This window comes from Penicillium hispanicum (assembly GCF_028827665.1).
Source record: "Penicillium hispanicum strain IBT 35686 chromosome Unknown utg000008l_segment0_segment0, whole genome shotgun sequence".
Taxonomy (NCBI): Eukaryota; Fungi; Ascomycota; class Eurotiomycetes; order Eurotiales; family Aspergillaceae; genus Penicillium; species Penicillium hispanicum.
This window is the reverse complement of record NW_026623200.1, coordinates 2,747,608-2,766,091: the sequence shown is the minus strand read 5'-3', so window position 1 is coordinate 2,766,091 and position 18,484 is coordinate 2,747,608. Positions and strand designations below refer to the sequence as shown.

The window sequence follows — 18,484 nt, the reverse complement described above, 5'->3', positions numbered from 1 at the left end:
TTTTGTCATGTATAGAGAGATGGGGATCCCATCTATGCACACTACTTTCCTTGTACCTAATGAGCTGGCCATTGGATACCAACCTGTTCCGAAATAAAAGCATTTGTGATTGACCCGCGTCCTTAACCCATTGGTATACTTCATCCCGTAGAACCAGGCTACAACAATCCCGAGCCGTATTTTGGGTTGTTCCCATACTATCCTATTTGCTCTCTTAGGTATTCTTCGCGCCCTCAACCTTGCCTATAATGTTATACCGCTTACTGAAGAAAGTGAACCACTCATCCAGCACGGTCTTCTCCTTTTCCTCCAGGTCATACCACTCGGGCACACAGTCTTCAGGCTTGAGGGACGACTTTGCAAGCGCACGCGAAGGGTCTTTGCCCGCGAAAACTAGATTTCAGAAGCCTCCCGTCAGCAAAAGTGCCCCGGTGCATGTGGGAACGAACACCCCGCAATCCAGGCGTGGCGGAGCAATACTCACCGCGATATTGACCGGTGGCCCCGTAGGCAGAGTTGCGTGTTACATCGAAAACGACGCCCTTGATGGCGACAAGCGTCGGGCGGTTTGGATCGGTGCCTGCGCAAATGCGTCGCATGAGTCCAACGCTCGAGGTAGAGAGACTGCGCCGAGGAAGTGGGTGGTGGGCCTACCATCACACTTGGCCAATTCCTCCGGGGAAATTGGGTCGTCCTTGGGTGGATCCAGCTGGATGGGCACCTTGGGAGTGAAGCGTTCTGTCATGGTGGAGGTGGAAGTTGACAATGCACGAGGCAAGTCTCTGGGCCCGAGGTTGAAAAGGCGTGGAGTAGGCGGGGCTGATGGCGGATCGGGGACGATTGCCCCGGCTACTTGCATGCTATGCAATACATACTATGGTATTTAGATGAAAGGAGAACGTCTATATATTGCCACATTGGCTTTTTTTCAACTCAAATCTCGTGACCAGTTTAGACTCACACTTAATAGTTAGATGGCCCGGAACGAGTAGCTTGTGACGTCAAGATCAACTTTCCGAAGCAACCAACTGCTAGCTAGTTGGTTAAATACTGCAATGCAGCTCGCTGTGGAATACAGCATCATTGGATTGTCAACCGATGACTGATGCTAGCCTGCATTTCCAAAGATCCAAGCATTCTCAAAGACACTCACCATCTGAGTATATCTACCGGTATAATTTCTCATTGCACTATGTCCTCTACCTCGGACTCATCTACCAAGCCCATTTCGCACGATGTGGTCTTGAAGGACTCCCAAGGCTTCCACCGAGACTCTACCGATCCCAACATGATCCACCACCTCTATTTTGAGGACAACGATAGCTTCTTTCCACCCAGCTGGCTAGGTCGAGACACACTGCCGTCAGAGCGTAGATCGTCAAATGACAGTACCGCACACCACGATGTCAAAAACGAGGAGCAAGGAACCGCAGCGAGACCGGATCATTGCCATTGAAATTCAAAGAAAGCTCTAAGTTGATGTTGACAGATTTATGAGAACTAGGCATGATCCCTCTTTCTAAGTTTTGAATGATTGTTATGATTGTACTATGAGTAGCCTCAGTTCCGCAAAAATCAAAAGGAATAAGGCCTTGTCGTTCCCACGTCTTCCAAGTAACGATGATTTTTCAGGGCCCAACTGCTGATAGGTTCTTGAGAGATTCTGTTCGAGCATGATAAGGGCAGTACAAGAAAGTGAGCAATCTCATTGTACGAGGCAGCTTTCATCGCAGACTCGACCGGTAAATCAAGAGTACGGTCTCAATAGAGAGGGCTTCTTAGAGCCGTTTCCATTCGTCAACATGGCGGATCAAGGCCAAGGCGATGGCATCATGTATGGCGTGGAAAACACCGCGCGAAAAATGTATATCATGACGCTGTTTATGATCAGGGAATCAAAGGGGAAGAAAAGATGCGACTCGGCGCGTGTCATGTACATCGATAAGTATAGCTGCGGATTCAACATGCTTGAACGAAACTCCTTTTAGAAACGAACACCATGCGATATGCATATCTTGAGAATGTCTCCTTGCATCCATCATTTCTGCTCCTCTTCAGCCCGAGCAGCCTTCAGCGCATCCAAACGCTGCTTGTTTCGCTTCCCTAGTACCCGCAGAGTGGTCTTGCGCTCAATCTCAGTCATCTGCTCCCAATTGCCGATTCGGGACAGCGTGCCATCCACATTGACCACCATAGGACCTAGGTGGTCGAGTGTGACGGTCGAGCCACCTTCGGCGCCAAGGTCTAGCTGGTGGGGTTGTTGGGCGTCTGAAGATTCGCTGGATGGGAGGTAGAGCTGCTCTTTGGAGGACTGGGATGGAGTTTCTTGCGACTGGGACTCGTTGGAGTCTGGCTTCTGGGCAGACGAGTCGGGGATGGATGTCGACATTGTGTGGGACTGGCGACTCTGCTGCAGGGGTTTCTGGACCAGCGCGCACTGGGGGAAAAGGACGGTGTAGAGTCGGGAGCTTGGGGTTTGGAGGTGGCACAGAGTGTTCGGAGCCCACGCGGTGGGGATTGAGGCGCGAATGAGGATCGGGTTGACGCTAAGGTGGAGGAGGGCGGCGCGATATGCTGTTCTAGCCAACTGCATGCTGGGGCTGGGACCGTAGAAATAGGGGAGCGGTGGGCGTGAGGGAGAAAAGCGATTGAAATGTTGCGGAGCGGAGCGGAGATGGTTCCAGAACCAACCCGCAGATCTACCCGTGGATGTAGTCTAGCAACAGGTTCTGTAGATGGAAGTCTACATTATACTATACAAGATGCTCGTTTATGTAGGAAATAATACACCAACAATTGCACCTCCGGTGGATTCCGGTGGGATTTCATCGAAACCACCAATTGACCTATTTCAATCCAAGAAATCAGCCACTCCGCGCTCCATGTAAAGCAGACGAACTCACTTACCGAAGCAGTCACACCCTCTCCCACACCTTTAATGCTATGCCACCATCCCTTAGGAATAAACAGCCCATCTCCGGCTCCCAAGCAAGCTTCGTATCCAGTCCCGCCTTCTGAGCCAGCAGATATGGGGATACCCCACACCACCTCATCCAACAACGCTCGTTCTTGTCCTTGCATCATCTCCTCGCCACGGAATGCTGCAGCTTCCCGGTCCCCAGATTTTCCCAGTCGCCTCCGTGTCGCAGAGAATAGCGCCTGGCCCTCCTTCGGTGCAAGTAGCCTCACAATCTTCTGTCCGGCAAGCTGCACAAAAAGGTTGGGATTGGGATCGCGATGGAGCGGAGTATAAGTTGGTGGGTGACCTATCCAAACGTTCGTGTCATAGATGTCACCCTTCCCAGCCTGCGCGACCAGGTCTGGCGTCGGGAAATCCTGTCGTAACTCGGGAGAGAGGTCGAAGAGTTGACATTGCGCAAGGTAAAGGCGACTCGATTGTGGAGCTGTCTCTGCCACACGCATCCAGTCAAGGAAAAGTGTAAGCGGCGCGTGGAACTGTCGGAAGCTCACAGCATTGTGGTCGGTCGTGTCATTGGAATTGGAATTCGATGCAGCGACCTCGGTGAACTCGAGTGGGACGAACGCGTTAGCGGCGTGCTTTTGCAGGTACTCCAAGTTCAGGCGAGTCGGAGATTCCTTGCTCGCGACATGTTGTTGCGACGGGCTGTGCAGAAACCAATGCCTTAACGCAGGCAAGTCACGGAATTGGGACCGTGGAAGCACCGCAGGCTGTTCTGGAACGAAGCATTGCTGCCGAAAGGTATCGAGGCTGGGGTCTGGAAGGGTCTCAAGTGGGCGGTATGGGCAGGGCGTGGACGCGGAGAATTGGCGCACGCGGGTGGAAAACAGTGCATCACGGGGGGAGGGACGAGGGAGCCATCTCAAGAGTGAGTGGTTGAACGGATGAGGCCATGGTTGGAGCTTCATGCAGGCAGCCCTGAGCGGGGAACGGAGTTGCAGGTCGGAGAGCGCGAGGCGCCAAGCAGTCTGCAGAACATTAGCTCAGATGCTTGGCCCGAGTCGTTCAAAACAACGACCAAGGGTCCTCAGAAAGCAGTAGACAAGCCAGCAAGTAATTTCTTTCTTGTTCCATTCCACATTTTGCATAAATTCATACGCGTAGCATTGAGTCTCAAAATCTCCCGACTCACGTAGCACTCAACAATAGTACAACTCGGTCTAAATAGCGATTGAGCGAGGTTGCTCAGCTTCCCCCCTCCTTTAGGAGATCAAAGCTTCAATTTACAGTTCCATGATTCTTCAATGATCACTTCTGTCCTCCTTAAGCTTTGAATCATCTTTTCTCTTGTTGAATCGTGTACTATCACACCTCACATGCTGTCCTACTACTACCTACCCAATTCAGGTGATGCCTAGGTAATCTACTCTCAGTATCCATATATTGCCGTCGATCTGGCAATTTCACTAATGACCCAGAGATTCCTCTGGCCCCGGATGGAGATCAATCTGTCAAAATGCCTTCTATCGCAAATATTCATAAGCGCCATGTCTACAACAAAAACGCCCATACCTACTATCCGGTGCTCATAGTTGGCGCCGGGGAGTCTGGAGTGGCAATGGGCTGTCGGCTGAAGGATGTCCTTGGGACAGATCAGTTTCGAATCTTCGAACGGCAGTCCGGCATTGGTGGTACCTGGTGGATCAACCGGTATCCCGGAGCTGCTTGCGATATGTCTGTATTGCCCGGTTGATCCAAATTGCCAACATGCATCTGACCTAGCCCTATAGACCAGCAGTACTATATTCTTTCTCATTCGCCCCCAAAAAAGACTGGACGACATTGCATCCTTCAGGTCCAGAGCTCGCGCAGTACCTGGCGGATGTCTGCGAGAAGTATCAGATTGTCGACAAGATCCAGCTACACACCGATGTCGAGGAAGTCCGATGGGTTCCAGATGATGATGAATGGGAAGTTACCCTTTCACATCTTGTTCCCGGCACGGGTGATCTCTCTCAGCGTGACAGAGATGAGCTTGTGGCGCGGGAAGGGCGACACCGGGTGTATATCAAGACCGAGGTTGTGCGGGCTAAGATTGTCGTCAGTGGCGTAGGAGGACTTGTCGAGCCAAATACATACCCGAAGGACATCCCAGGCTTTGAAGATTTCCAGGGAGAGATCATGCACACTGCACGGTGGAACAACGACTTCGATCTGCAGGGGAAGGATGTGGTCGTGCTGGGCTCTGGGTGCAGTGCCGCTCAGGTCGTTCCTGAGCTGGTCAAACCAGAATCCAATGTGCATTCCGTGACTCAACTCATGCGGACCCCTCCTTGGGTCCAGCCAGACATTCTGAGCCCTGAAATTCTCGCCTGGTGGGAGACATGGATGCCACACTTGATGACACACGTCCCGGGACTAGCACGCTCATTGCGCAACGCTTTGTTCTTCATGTTAGAGCGTAACTTCTTTGCCATTTTTACCGACACCAGATATGGTCGTCGGATGCGGCATAAGAAGGAAAAGGCGTTCTTGAAGAACATGCGCAAGTTCGCGCCGGAGAAATACCATGAAATACTCACACCAAACTATAGCCTCGGGTGCAAACGTCGCATCATCGACAGTACTTGGTACCGCAGCTTGAATGCTCCACATGTTGAGCTGACGACACAACCACTGACGCGTGTTCATGCAAAGAGCGTGACAATTGGACCGGGATACCATTATCCGCCGAACCAGAAAGACCCGGGCGAACTTAGAGAGATTCCCGCGGATGTGATTATCCTGGGCAATGGATTCGAGACCAATCAGTGGCTGCACCCACTGCGTGTGATTGGCAAAGACAATAAGAGCATGGAGGATGTATGGGCAGAGCGCGGAGGGGCCCAGGCATATCTGGGTCTTGCAATGGACCACTTCCCGAATTTCTTCATGATCTTCGGTCCAAATACAGCAACGGGCCATACCAGCGTGATCTTCGCGACGGAAAATGCGGTCAAATATTCATTGAATTTCATAAAGCCCATCTTAGATGGCCAGGTCAGTTCGTATGAGGTCAAGGAAGAAGCTGAGCGAGCGTGGACCCAGCAAGTTCAAGACCAGCTGCAGAGGACTGTCTTCCGTCGCGGCGTCTGTTCTAGTTGGTATATCACTGCGGACGGTTGGAACTCATCAACTTACCCGTCAGTCTCCCCCCCCCCCCCCCCCCCCCACCCCACCCAGTCAGTCACTTCTAACCTGCTGATTGAACCCTCTAGGTGGAGCCAAATTCATTATTGGTTCCGCTGTACGTGCCCGGTGTGGCGGGATTGGACTCCCAAACTTACTCGAAACGGTCTGGTGCATCGACGCATTCGAAGAAGTCTTCAAATATCTATAGTCCTTGGTATGTCAACCGGGTTAGTGTGGCTGCGACATCAGCGTCAAGGCCAAATGCTGCAAGTGCTATTGGCCGGGAAAGATTGGATACTATCGCAGTTGCGAGTATTGGGATTTTCCTGAGAAGAGAGCACCGCTCATTCTATCTCAAGTTTTTGTTATGATCAGCTTGTACCAGATAGGAATTCATGAGATCAGAGACGAGATGATGCTGAGGTTCAGTTATATCGACGTAAATCGTAGCAACAATTTGGGAAGCTGTACCCGCCACACCGGGCCAATCAGCGCTCGCTAAATGTGATCAGTCAGCTCCCGAATCTGGGGAAGCGGCGGGCCCCGCGAGGAATCTCTCCGCACTTGCTCGCTGGCGTTTCTCCCCTGCAGCCTCCTTTGGCGATTCAGTTTTCTAGGTGAGATGGCTTCGGAGTCCCCTCGGTTGGAACATACACCACCGCAGACCGGGCCTGGAGATCAGGCGGCCACTCCGGCCCCTGATTCGGCCAAGAGGAAGGCGGAACAGACCAACGGAACACACACGCGCACAAAGCGGAATCGCTACATCTCCATCGCATGGTATGATATTGCCTGATCCCACGCTACTCTAGTCCCAAAGCCTCGATTGGTATTCTGGTACTGCCGTCAGCCGGAGGCCAGACTATCGGCAGCATCATGTACTCGCCCGTCTCTTCCCCTGAGGCGGGAAATGTGTGCCAAACGGAACTAACAATGGAGACGTGGATTTAGCAACGAATGCAAACGCCGCAAGATTAAATGCAATGGCCAAGTGCCATGCCAGAGATGTGGGCATCTGAACTTGGAGTGTATGGAACTCTTCCAGATTGTAATGCCTGATGTTATGCCATGCATTCAATCATGCTGGATATCGGAACTATTAGACTAACCCTGAATCAGGCCGATATGCGCCGAATTGCTGCAACAACAATTTCAAAGACTCCGAGTAGGCCGCCGAATTCAATTCCGAGCCGTTGACTTTCTAAACTAATGTCCCGGTCCAGAGAATTCCAGTTGATGAAGTCTCAAATCACAACGCTCCAAGACCAAGTCAACAGTCTATTCAGTAACCTCAATGAGCTCCGGGCCCAGAAACCTTCGTTCGAGCCATCATCCTTCGACCATCTCTCACGGGATGGCTCGCAGACTGTCTTCACGCCGATGTCAGGTACACTGCCCATGGCACAGTCCCGCCACCCTCGCTTCCATGGACCCACGAGTTCGGCTTTCAACTTTGATGTCGCTAAATCCAGTCTTCAAAGCATGGGAATTACGCCCGCAGAGGATGGGATTCCTGACGACTTGACAACGGCCCATGTCACGCCGGCAGGCTCCCCATCTCATCTCGGCCCTGGGGTTTCCAAAATTCATCCAACTAAAGATCCGATCTGGACCATTCGTCGTGATGAAGCAATCCGCTTATGTAAAGTTTATGAAGAAGAGATCGGTATTATGTATCCTGTAGTGGATATTGCACATGTCATCAACCAGGCTAATCTGCTCTACACCTTCATGGAGGCTGCCACGCGGACTGGATTCGCGCAGCACGGTCTTCCAGGAGCTGATAGCCTGCAAGATGATAACTCAATAATTCTCAAGATGATCCTCGCAACTACACTGATTGTGGAAGGAGGTGGTCAAAGTGGGCTTGGCCAGCGACTCTATTTGAGTATCAAGCCGGTGATTGAATCGAAGCTTTGGGCTTCTCATGAAATTAAGAACATACAGCTGTTGGCCATTGTGGTATGCGCTACTGCTGTACAGATTTTGGGAGTCTGGCTAATTTGTTGAGAATCTATCAGGCCACCTATCATTTCCACACTGACGATGATGCCATGGCTTACCGATTGATCGGCTTGGCCGCACGGATGTGCCTTGAGATGGGTCTTCACCGCCGGGATGCTCTTATCAAGTCATTTCCAAGCGAAGAGCAATGGAATGAAATCTCCCGAATCTTTTGGACTGTCTACAGCTTGGACAGGCGATGGAGTCTAGGCACTGGCTTGCCGTTCGTCATCCAGGATGAAGACATTGATCCAAATCTACCTGAGCCGGTATGAAACTGAATGCTCCCTTGGAAAGTACTGCATAGCTAATGATGAGCGCTATTAGGATTCATCACAGCCATATTTGCGATGCATGATCTCTTATAACAGGATCAGCTCTAAGATCTGGTATTCTGGTCTCGGCTCGGAAGGCACAACAGACATTCGACGCGACGAAATTGGCTACTTGGACTATCAGGTATTGCAATGGTACAAGCAGGTACCAGACGAGCTCAAGTTTCGCCTTATTGAGTCTCCCGAGATCGGAGACTCTGCTAGCCGGGGGATGAGACGTCTCCGGGTCCTGCTATACTTGCGCATGAACCAGTTGCGGATTCTAATCTACCGCCCCGTGCTTCATTCAGCTGCAAGCATTTTGGAAGACCGTGGTCATGCCCAAAGGGTGGTAGGCGTCGCCAAGGACACGGTTCGGGTCCTCACCCAACTAAACCAGAGGTCCGACATCTATCGCACCCAGCAAATCACTTTCAACTATTTCCTTGTTGCGGCTTTGGCTGTGCTCTTCCTTGCTGTGTGCCACGCACCTTCCCATTTTAACCGGTCAGTGCGCGACGAGTTTTACATGGCGCTGGACCTGATCAACGGGTTCAGCACCAAGTCCTACGTGTCCAAGCGATTGTGGAAGACCATTAAAGGCCTGCGAAAGATAGGCGAAAAGCTGGGCGTCTTGTCCCGCCCTTTCGGCACAGACTCTAATGACCCTCACTCTAACGCAGCGGTTGCTATGGCTGGTCTTGCAGGGCACTCAATCGACGACTTGTCCATGTACGGGCCTATGAATGGGGTGAATGAGCTGGGTAATAGCCCCTTGAATGGACTTCAGATGAGCCATGAGCTCACGAATCTCTTTGAGGCTGCTGGCTCTTTTGGTAGTTTCATGCCCGCTACCAGTGGACCTGACAGTATCAATGGGTTCGTTGGCGCAGATGGGGAGATCCACAACACTGGGGAGGGATTATCGGGGATACTGGGAGGCGATGAAGAGTTTTCTCGAGCCATCCGTGATCTATTCTGATAAAGCAGCTTGATCAAGAATATCTCAAGATTATTCATGCTCTGTTTGCTTAGGTATATCGCGCTCTGCTGTAGTAATCGTTTGTAGATGTCCACGCGGCTGTGCAGTTCCCCGTTGGTCAAGTCAGTCCATCCATCTGCACGTGACTGGCGCCCTCCAAGTTCGCAATGGCTTTCTTTCCTCCTCCCGACTAATTCTCCAACTTGCAGCCTCACTCGAATTCCCACCAGCCTACGTTGTCCGGAATTGCTTCGCTGCATTTTGATCCACGCGGTCCCTCATCCCACCGCCCCACGAACCGAACCGAACCTAGCGTGGGCTCCCGACCCCGATCGACAAGCACCACCTGGACGTGGCCTCAGGTCTGAATGAGTCGTCGGATATCATTTTGATTCACACGGTAAGGAGCTCCCCGAGTCAATCTTTTTGCTATACGTTCGCATTGATGAGGGAAGCTGATAAGATTTTGGTGGGGCCAGGCCGAGATTCGACGTTCTCGACTTGGATCGCACAACCTCCCCTCCCGCACCGCACATTGCCATGACTGCTCGGCTTCCCCACTAAGGCATCGACTCCGTCCATTCGAGTCGAACTTGCGATCTCACAATCGATCGCCAATTCCTCTATCGATTGTTTGATTACCCTTGAGTGAACTTCCCGCTGCCCCCCGCAACAGCGTTGATCCTCCCGCAGCCGCCAACCCCTCGTGATTCGCGTGACGGGGTCGCAGCGTCGTCACCACCCTTCTCCAGTCTTACTTCCCACAACCTCGGCAACGTGTCGAGAGAGACAGGTTCGGCGTTGGCCGACGGCCTAGACAGGCTGGATCTGAGTCAACTGTCTGAATCAACCCTTTCCTCATCCGTCTCCGCCTCATTTGATATGTCGTCGTCGGAGGGTGCCCCGGAGTCATGGATCTCCTCCTTTTGCTCGCTGATGGGCCATGAGTTCTTCGCGGAGGTGTCGGAGGATTTCATTGAGGATGACTTCAACCTGACCGGGCTACAGTCCCAGGTGCCTATGTATAAGGAGGCGTTGGAGATGATTCTCGACGTGGAACCTGAGGAAGACGAGGAAGAGGAAGAAGAGGAGGAGGAGGAAGAAGAAGAAGATGAAGAAGTTATAGGTGATGACCGACCAGTTGCTTACCGCAGAGCGGGTGACCGCCGACATGCCCGCGTGGCCAGCGACTTGAGCGTTATCGAGAGCTCGGCGGAGTTGCTGTACGGACTCATCCACCAACGGTACATTACTTCCCGGCCGGGCATCCAACAGATGCTGGAGAAATACGAGATGCAACATTTCGGAGTCTGCCCTCGAGTCAACTGCAGCGGTTGCCGGGTTCTCCCCGTCGGTCGATCCGACACTCCAGGCCAGGAGACAGTGAAGCTTTTCTGCCCCGGCTGCATGGATATTTACACCCCGCCCAACAGCCGCTTTCATTCTGTCGATGGCGCCTTCTTTGGGACGACATTCGGGTGTCTGTTCTTCATGACTTTCCCAGATTTAGATATCGGCCCCCGCTTGGATAGTTCCCTTTCCACCATGACACGAAACTCCCAGCCAAGGGGCGCCGAGCCTCCAATGTTTGACTCGCCGACACCAGAAGAGCAACCGCTAGAGGTCAATGGCGTTCGCACGATGAACTACTGTCCGGGACTTGGTCGTGGCAAGATCTACGAGCCCAAAATCTACGGGTTCAAGGTGTCTGAAGCCTCGCGTGTGGGTCCTCGCATGAGGTGGCTTCGATCCAAGCCCAGGAATATTTGCGAGCTTGATGAGGCTGTGGAACACGAAAGATATATTGCTGCCTGTCAAGCAGTCAACGCCCGCCAGAGAGAGGCTGGCAAGCAGGCTGATAGGGATGGAGACACGGAGATGAATGCCGAGCAGTCCCAGGAGACGACGATCGCCAACCGCAAGAAAGCCCCGATGCGGCGGCGGCGACAAGCAGTGGGTGAACCGACACCCTCGGATCAGATGAATATCCAGGGCGCTGAGATCGGTTGAGGGGGGTGAGTCTTGACTCAGAGGGGGCTGTCACATCTACAATGCTTTCCCAGCGGGGTGTTTTCAACTGGGTCCTTTTCCTACGATTTCTTCTTGCCGTGGCGCGATGCAGTCCAGTCCAGTCCAACTCTGCCCATGTCGATAAGAGAATGGGGATACGCTGGGAGTTGATGATGATGATATCGATGAACTTGACTTCTTTTCTACTCTGTTTCAATGGGATATCGATGCTCGTTTCATATATTTCCCTGTGGTTTCTTATAGTTCATCTGCATGCATTGTCGAAGCCCTTCCGGCCATGTTTGGCTGTGTCTGATATACATGGAAATTCAATTGGCCGCACATCCCAAGAATCCGTAGGCACGCATGTTGACGATAGTTTTTGGCTGTAGTTATGTCGTTTCCGCCATGGTGCATGCGAAAGTAGGTACTTCTGCGTCTGCCGATACTTTGGCTTGCGTGCCAGATTGGGTCACAAAATCCCACTTCCAATAACACACAGCTCTGACTGGTGTTTTAGTGATTCAGCAAATGCGAGGGCCCAGACGCTCGATGACGTCGCTCGCCTTGACAGATGTTGAATTGTGGTCAAGCGATGTGTTCCAGTGTGATATAGGTCGTCTACGTGATTGTCACTAGTCGGCAGATCGGATATCGAATATGTATCGTCGTCATCAACCAGATCATACGCCATATTCGGTTTCATGTGATCCTCTAATCGGCCGTATTATACAAAGGTATGTTTCAAGCATTAGCCAGGTTGAAAAAATGTCCAGTCCAGCCGCTCGATATGCCCCTACAGGGAGAACGTATTTATAGACGAGGTTACTTGGAGCAACGCGACAAGCTTCATCCAAGCCCGATGAACAAACCAGGTATCCAAACCATGCACATTAACAAACGACGCTGTTACATCTCAATCTACGCGAGATCGTCTGTCTGATAATCAAGACATCGCTCGCGGATTACCGCAGGGGCATTTCAAGCCGAGGAGATTGGCACGCCTCGCCATTCCAGCAAAACATGGACTCTCCTGTAGCGTATGGTTGCAGTCGTTGTCACGGTAGCATGGGGCACATGGGACACTAGAGAGGAAGGCTTCGGGTGTCTGCCACGTCGGATACGTGGGCAGTCTCATTTCAAATAGCAATAACTCCCGCAAAGATAGTCGGGTTGCTCTGCGGGTTTTTTTTTCTGTCTCGGAAACGCAAGTCCCGCACGCAAGAAGCTCGACGTATTCGCCGGTCAAGCCACTCCTGCCCAGAGACAGGTAGATGAGACTCGTGGTGGCAGTGTCTGGTATAGTCCGGAGAGGGGCCCGAAGATTCACAAGAGATGCGAGCTCCTATGGAGCCATTCTTTAGGGACAGAAATGCAGGGCACGAGCCTTGTTCTTTGTACCATCACTGGCGTGATTCATCCATGCTCGCATCGGCGAATCCGGCGACGCCGACTAACGCGACGCACCACTCGGCGACTTTTGCCTATGTATCACCCCCTTGCGCTGGTGTCTCCGCTTCTCTCGCGCTCGTTTGCTGAGGGCTCTCGCTCCGCGGGATTTTCAATGGATTGATAATAATTTCCAATATATTGATAAAGGGCACACCTGGATCCGAGCCACTGTCGAGGACCTGCGCATCAACAAAGCAAAAGCCGAATAACCGAACGCCCACGACACCCCCACTATGCACGTACGACGAGGGCGCCCCTGGCGTGGGTGGCTCTGTTCTCCTGATTAGTTCTATTGGAAATCCAGTTGCTTGGGATCGCAGCCCGGTGTCACCTCGTGCGGATCACCTGGTCGATTCGCGTCGGGCGACAGTGGAGCGATTTGCGTTGGCACTTGTCCCTGCTCGCGTGGCGAGCAGCTAGTCTCCAGTGTGCCGCAAGGTCCCCGGCAGTAGTAGTGTTGTTTCACCTGCAGCGCTGCAGGGCAGATCGAAATATCAGGCTGGCGTCGGAGACTCCCCGTCGATGTCTGGTTGGCGTCTCGCTGAGTCCTAGCCGTATCGAGCAGGCATAGGCGGGCGGATCCGCTAGCCGTGCGAGAGAACTAGCATGGCTAGGGAGGCGATTTGGGGCTTCTGGATGTCGACCAAGTGGACAAGAGCTAGACCGTCGGATCGGCGACGAAGGTGGTTGGGGAGTGGATGATCATGCTGGATCGGCTTTTTAGGTGGTGATCGCCCTGGAGGACTATCGACGTTGATCGGAATCCCCCTTGAAACCGCGCGTGGGGCAACCTAAATTGACTCGGACTGTTCTTAATCCGAAGGATTGGCGCTGCTAGACCTTCGGCCCCTGCCCGAGGCGTGGTCAGACGTTTAAACTTGGGACTAAAGAGCTGCTTGGTAGGAGTGTGGAGAAGGGCGTCGGGTTGTTGGTGCGTGAGTGCGCCCCGTTGCTCGGTATTCTTTGGGGGTGGGAATGGCAGGAAGGACGTGCATCTATACCTAGTGAGCTAGGGATTGATGGTCCTCTGGACTTGCCCAGTCGAGTCGGCGTGGTTCGTTAGTTCACACGCTGGAGACATACCATTTGGGGCCCTCGCGCTTGATCCGAGCTATCCATCAATATATCCCAAGGCTGAAATATAGTACCCTGTGGAGCCAGTGTCCGTTTTGACGTCACGCAGAAAGGAGTCGTACTCCATGTCTAAACTTTATGGGAGGCCAGCTCGAGTCTGTGTTTCACCATGATAGTAGTATGCGTAACAAGCGGAGAGTATCGTTCCTACGAGATGATAGTGGATGGGGGTGGCACGTGGTGATCGGGTGATCCACTGCTGATCCCAACTCGTTCTGCTTCCGTTCTGCTTTCTCCATTCCACTTCCTCCGTTCTCTAATATCCGAGCCGGCTTCCGAGTATGCTTCAATGAAGCAGTGGAAATAGGGGCGGCATACGTCAACAACCACAGCACCAGACCAGCAGAAACTGGGCATCTCAGCTTTTCTTCGGTGGAGTCTCCCCAGTCTTTGTACCGGTGATATTACCTTGGTCCACGATAAGGTTGAAGATGCTGAAATACTGCTGTAGTGCTGCATGCACAAAGTACCGATACGTGCAGGACTGATTCTCGCCCCATCAGCAACGGCCTCGTATTAAGACCAAGAAAAAGAAAAAGCAAAAAGTGGTGCTTCAGCATCCACGGATATCCAGACGGGCTATGCGTCTCCAGCTCTCTACAACCAAGACACAGGGAGACCAGCGAGTGCCGACTAAAAGCCAAGTCATGCAGACTAGCCCTAAACAGAAAATGAAGACCTCCCCATACGTCTAGACTAACTGCTTCCCAGGAGATATCCCCCTTTTAGCCCTTATCCACTTCCTATGCGGATCCGAGATGTGGAAGAAAAGTGGAGACACGAACAATGAATAATCAGAAAAACAAAGACGAATTATACGGACGGGCCTATTAGCTCTTCCGCCCTACAGCCCTTCAGCTCTACCTAGACTAAACCCTTCTCAGACAGCCGGACGAAACGATCGGACCGACCAAACCACCGACCACCGGTTGCTCGCCAGGTCTAACTGGGTCCATACTAGGGCGGGGGAGGGGCGGAGTATATCAAGACCGACTCGAGCCTGGAAGAATCATCCAGCGGCTCTGCCGCTCGGATTTGAGGAGAGCCCCGGTCCGCACCGGAACCCTGCCCGCGCATGCTGGGATCGGTCTGTACGGGCGGGAAATGGGCGTGCGGCCGTCCCCAGGCGAATAGGAGACGGCTGATGGCATCGTGATGGAGAGGGAATGGATTGCGAGGGGGCGCAGCACGTTACCTGCTGCCTTCGCCGTGCTCGGGCGTGTCTGGTGTGTTCCCCCTCCACGCGCTGATATTGTTCGCGTAGGGGCCGGGCCTCGGGTGGTGATGACGATGATGATCTCAGGACCAGCCCGGGCGCCCGCGTAAAAACCCAGCCAAGGCTGCGAGCGTAGTGACATCGTCAACCAGGTGCCGGACCGCCCCGTCGGGCTTCGGGGCTAAGAGCAGTTCCACGCGCTCTACTGAATCTGCGAGATGATGGAAACTCCCGGTGGGCATTTTCTGCAGCGATCAGGGAATCCAGCCGCGTGGGCGTGAGCGTGGGCGTGCAGGGCCACATGGCGTCGCGAGTTATTCATGTCAGGCATTAATCTTCTGGAGCCGTTCTGGCCGCGTTTTGCCTTCCCCTCGCATGGGACCTGAGGGTGATGAGAGTATACGCTAGGTGAAGAGACGATGCTAAGCGAAGATAAACGTCTAACTGCCCCATCCTCCAGTTCCCCACCGATCCCCACTCGCGACGATCTCGCCGTGAACGAGACTCTTCTGGGAAAATGAAGAATGCGCCGACCGTTTCATCTGGAAGAGGAAGGCGAGCAACTTGGTGCCAAATGTGGGATGGACGGTGAGTCGGAATCTCCCCGATGTCGCCTGCGGTCTCTTTTCGCCGGGGGGCTCTGGGGGCCGTGGCTGAAGCTCCGGCGCGCCTGAAAATCCCGCGTTTGGGGGCCGAGCCAATCGCCTGTGAAGCCGGATGAGAGTGGAATGATTTGGATTATGAGTTGTGGATGCAGAAGCGGTCGCCATATACTACTGGAGAGGTGACTATCAAAGACAAGAGCAAAGAGAATCAGTGACGATTGAGATGGCCCGTTGCGGCCCTTTCCCATCCCCCAACACCAGGCTACCAAATACATACCCGTCCAGGATCGTGACCAAGAAAACAAAAGAAAACATGAAAACGCCAAGATGATGCTCGCTCGTCACGCATGTTCCAATGAGATATTCGGAGACAACAAATCGAAAAGAAAATGATGAAAACCAATCCCGTCTTCATATCACAAAAGTGGAGACGCCGGGGTCCAGATGGAGTCGGAACGTGGTCCCCACATGTAGTACATAGGGATTTGTGATTGACAAGGCCTTTTTTGGGGGGGGGATTTTCACACCCAGCTGAGCGGATATACCCGCGCCAGGTGCAAGGCATACGCGTTCCTTGGGCCCCCAAATGCTCTCCGTCGAGGGCAAGACCGACGGATGTGAGGCCAGAGCGCTAGGCCACCATGATTCAGGGCCGCACATCGTACTCATACGGCCCTGGAATCGAGCGCGGCGAGCACGGTGGGGATTCCGGCGTCAAGGGAAACGTGAAGATCGAGGCCTCCGGGGACGTCGACGCCGCGCGCTGGTGATCCGAGTAGCCGTAGGGAAGCGAAGGCATCTGCAAGCATCACAGAAAAAAGATTCAGATTAGCTTTGCGTTCGCGGGCGACAACAAAATATCGGATTCAGCGAGGAAAATGTACCGGCAGACCGGGCTCCGGATGCGACGCGGGAGGACATAGATCGATGCCCGCCATGGAGGCGTAGCTCATGCTGAACGGGCTGATGATGTCCTCGTCGTAGGTCGGCTTCCGGGGAGCCCCCATCGCTTGGGAGGGTACCATGGGCACCACAGATGATACTGAGGGCCCGTACCCGCCGGAGAAGGGCATGTCGTGGTAGGAACTGGGCACCGTGTGGTAGACCGGGACCTGGCCGTACGCTGGCCGGTAGGCGTCGTACGAGGGCAGCGATGGATAAGAAAACACCGGCGGTGGTGAGGCCGACAGTTGACGAGTGCATTGCTGGGCGAACATGGTTCGCTCATCAGGCGCCGTGTAATAATCGTACGCCGCCGGCCGTTCTGGCGGCGGCGCATGCGACGGGTGCGGCTTGCTCTCTGCCGACTTGGTAGCTCGCGGTTTGGCGCGGGTTTTGTTGGATGTGGCCTTGGGAGGCACTGGCTCGGCGTGCGACTGTTCTGGAGACGCTGACGAGGCAGCCCGCCTCTCCAGATCCTCCAACCGCCGCTTCAGCTTCTTGCCTGCGCGCAACAAATGGATGTCAGTATTATCGGATCGACTCGGAGAGGGAGAGAAGTGGCGCTCCCTTCCTCTGGCTTTGGGCCTTCACTTACGATAGTTCCGTTGAGCAATACGATTTTGAATGCGACGCCGCTCTGCCAAATCTGAGATCTTGGTCCAGTCTTCATTAGGGTTGGCGTTGGGACTGAAGGCGCTGCTGTTACTGTGACTGGAGGAGCGCGAGCTCGAGCGAGCGTCGTAACTGGAGGCACGATGCATGGCTGCACCGAGAGATCAAACTCGAGAGAGAGAAGAAAGTCTCGGAGGTGCAAAGCAAAGAACAAGGTGAGGGTGGTATCCAGTCACAACGTGGGAAGGATGGGGGGTGCGCCGGTGGATAGATTGATTATATAGTCGGGGTCGGAGTATGGGGCTCCTAATCCCCGTCGATCAGCTGGGAATTGCATTTGATGGGCCTTGCAGATGCTCAGATGCTGAGCCCCCCCGACTGCGTCGCGATAGTCACCGAGTCCGTGCTCGCATTAGACTCGAGCTGCCATGTGAGAGGAAATGCGAAATCCCGAAAATCGAAAATGGGAAAAATCCCAGATGGGGGCATTCCCGATGGGAAAAACCAGGGATCGCTCCGGCTTCAGCCTCGACCGGGACTTGGGACTCTTAGCGCAGAAGACGTCAATCCACCAATCTGGGCCACGTTGTCGTATCACCCTGACGCTGGGGCGACTCTTCCTCCAATACATCACTTCCGCCCCAAAAGCGGGCTCCAGTGGATCCCGCGCATAAGTCGAGGCGAGTTATACAAACGTGCCGCAGTACGCCTTGTAAGAGGATAGCGTGAAAAATCAAAGACTGGACACGCTGGGAGAGTTGAGGCAACGTTCACTCTTCGACATCCCAACCGGGCCGAGACACGATGTCCAAGGGGATGAAACGGGCATGTCGGCTCGATTGCACTGGGGGTTACACTCGTCGCGCGCTCACGTGGAGGAGCTGAAAGACCTGACCACGTTGTGGTGGTTGTGATGCTTACCACGTCCGGGGTGTCCTCGCAGTTGAGTTCCTGGGGTGGTTCCGGATGAATGGTGGAATGCTCTTCTGTATTCTCATCCTTGGCATCAGACTAGATGGATAAAGATCTGACCCGTGGATTATGCGGATCATGGTGATCAAACGTGTCTACCCGGAGTCCGGACTTGGATCGAGAGTGTGGGGGGGGGGAAGGAGGGCCATA

At 53.5% G+C, this 18,484-nt stretch overlaps 7 protein-coding genes across 7 annotated transcripts; 4 read left to right on the top strand and 3 right to left on the bottom strand.

The window, feature by feature from the left end:
• Positions 1-214: 214 nt before the first annotated feature.
• N7459_009840 (putative progesterone binding protein) lies at positions 215-745 on the bottom strand (the record flags this gene model as incomplete). Its single annotated transcript, XM_056949008.1, has 3 exons — positions 215-393; positions 485-580; positions 655-745. The coding sequence occupies 3 exons, from the start codon at positions 743-745 to the stop codon at positions 215-217; spliced, it is 366 nt and encodes a 121-aa protein (XP_056796233.1).
• A 447-nt stretch (positions 746-1,192) lies between these two features.
• N7459_009839 (uncharacterized protein) lies at positions 1,193-1,456 on the top strand (the record flags this gene model as incomplete). Its single annotated transcript, XM_056949007.1, has 1 exon — positions 1,193-1,456. The coding sequence occupies one exon, from the start codon at positions 1,193-1,195 to the stop codon at positions 1,454-1,456; it is 264 nt and encodes an 87-aa protein (XP_056796232.1).
• A 582-nt stretch (positions 1,457-2,038) lies between these two features.
• On the bottom strand, positions 2,039-3,948 carry N7459_009838 (uncharacterized protein; the record flags this gene model as incomplete). Its single annotated transcript, XM_056949006.1, has 3 exons — positions 2,039-2,699; positions 2,789-2,846; positions 2,904-3,948. Coding segments are annotated over 3 exons (1,764 nt in total), but the record flags the coding sequence as incomplete, so codon positions are not given.
• Positions 3,949-4,436: 488 nt separating this feature from the next.
• On the top strand, positions 4,437-6,887 carry N7459_009837 (flavin-containing monooxygenase; the record flags this gene model as incomplete). Its single annotated transcript, XM_056949005.1, has 3 exons — positions 4,437-4,668; positions 4,752-5,959; positions 6,714-6,887. The coding sequence occupies 3 exons, from the start codon at positions 4,437-4,439 to the stop codon at positions 6,885-6,887; spliced, it is 1,614 nt and encodes a 537-aa protein (XP_056796230.1).
• A 440-nt stretch (positions 6,888-7,327) lies between these two features.
• On the top strand, positions 7,328-9,391 carry N7459_009836 (transcription factor domain-containing protein; the record flags this gene model as incomplete). The annotated part of the gene is made up of 3 exons (XM_056949004.1): positions 7,328-8,053; positions 8,113-8,364; positions 8,423-9,391. 3 exons carry the CDS (start codon positions 7,328-7,330, stop codon positions 9,389-9,391), a joined length of 1,947 nt encoding a protein of 648 aa, XP_056796229.1.
• An 882-nt stretch (positions 9,392-10,273) lies between these two features.
• On the top strand, positions 10,274-11,401 carry N7459_009835 (casein kinase II subunit beta; the record flags this gene model as incomplete). The annotated part of the gene is made up of 1 exon (XM_056949003.1): positions 10,274-11,401. The coding sequence occupies one exon, from the start codon at positions 10,274-10,276 to the stop codon at positions 11,399-11,401; it is 1,128 nt and encodes a 375-aa protein (XP_056796228.1).
• A 5,053-nt stretch (positions 11,402-16,454) lies between these two features.
• N7459_009834 (bZIP transcription factor) lies at positions 16,455-17,511 on the bottom strand (the record flags this gene model as incomplete). Its single annotated transcript, XM_056949002.1, has 3 exons — positions 16,455-16,607; positions 16,693-17,252; positions 17,346-17,511. 3 exons carry the CDS (start codon positions 17,509-17,511, stop codon positions 16,455-16,457), a joined length of 879 nt encoding a protein of 292 aa, XP_056796227.1.
• Positions 17,512-18,484: the final 973 nt, after the last annotated feature.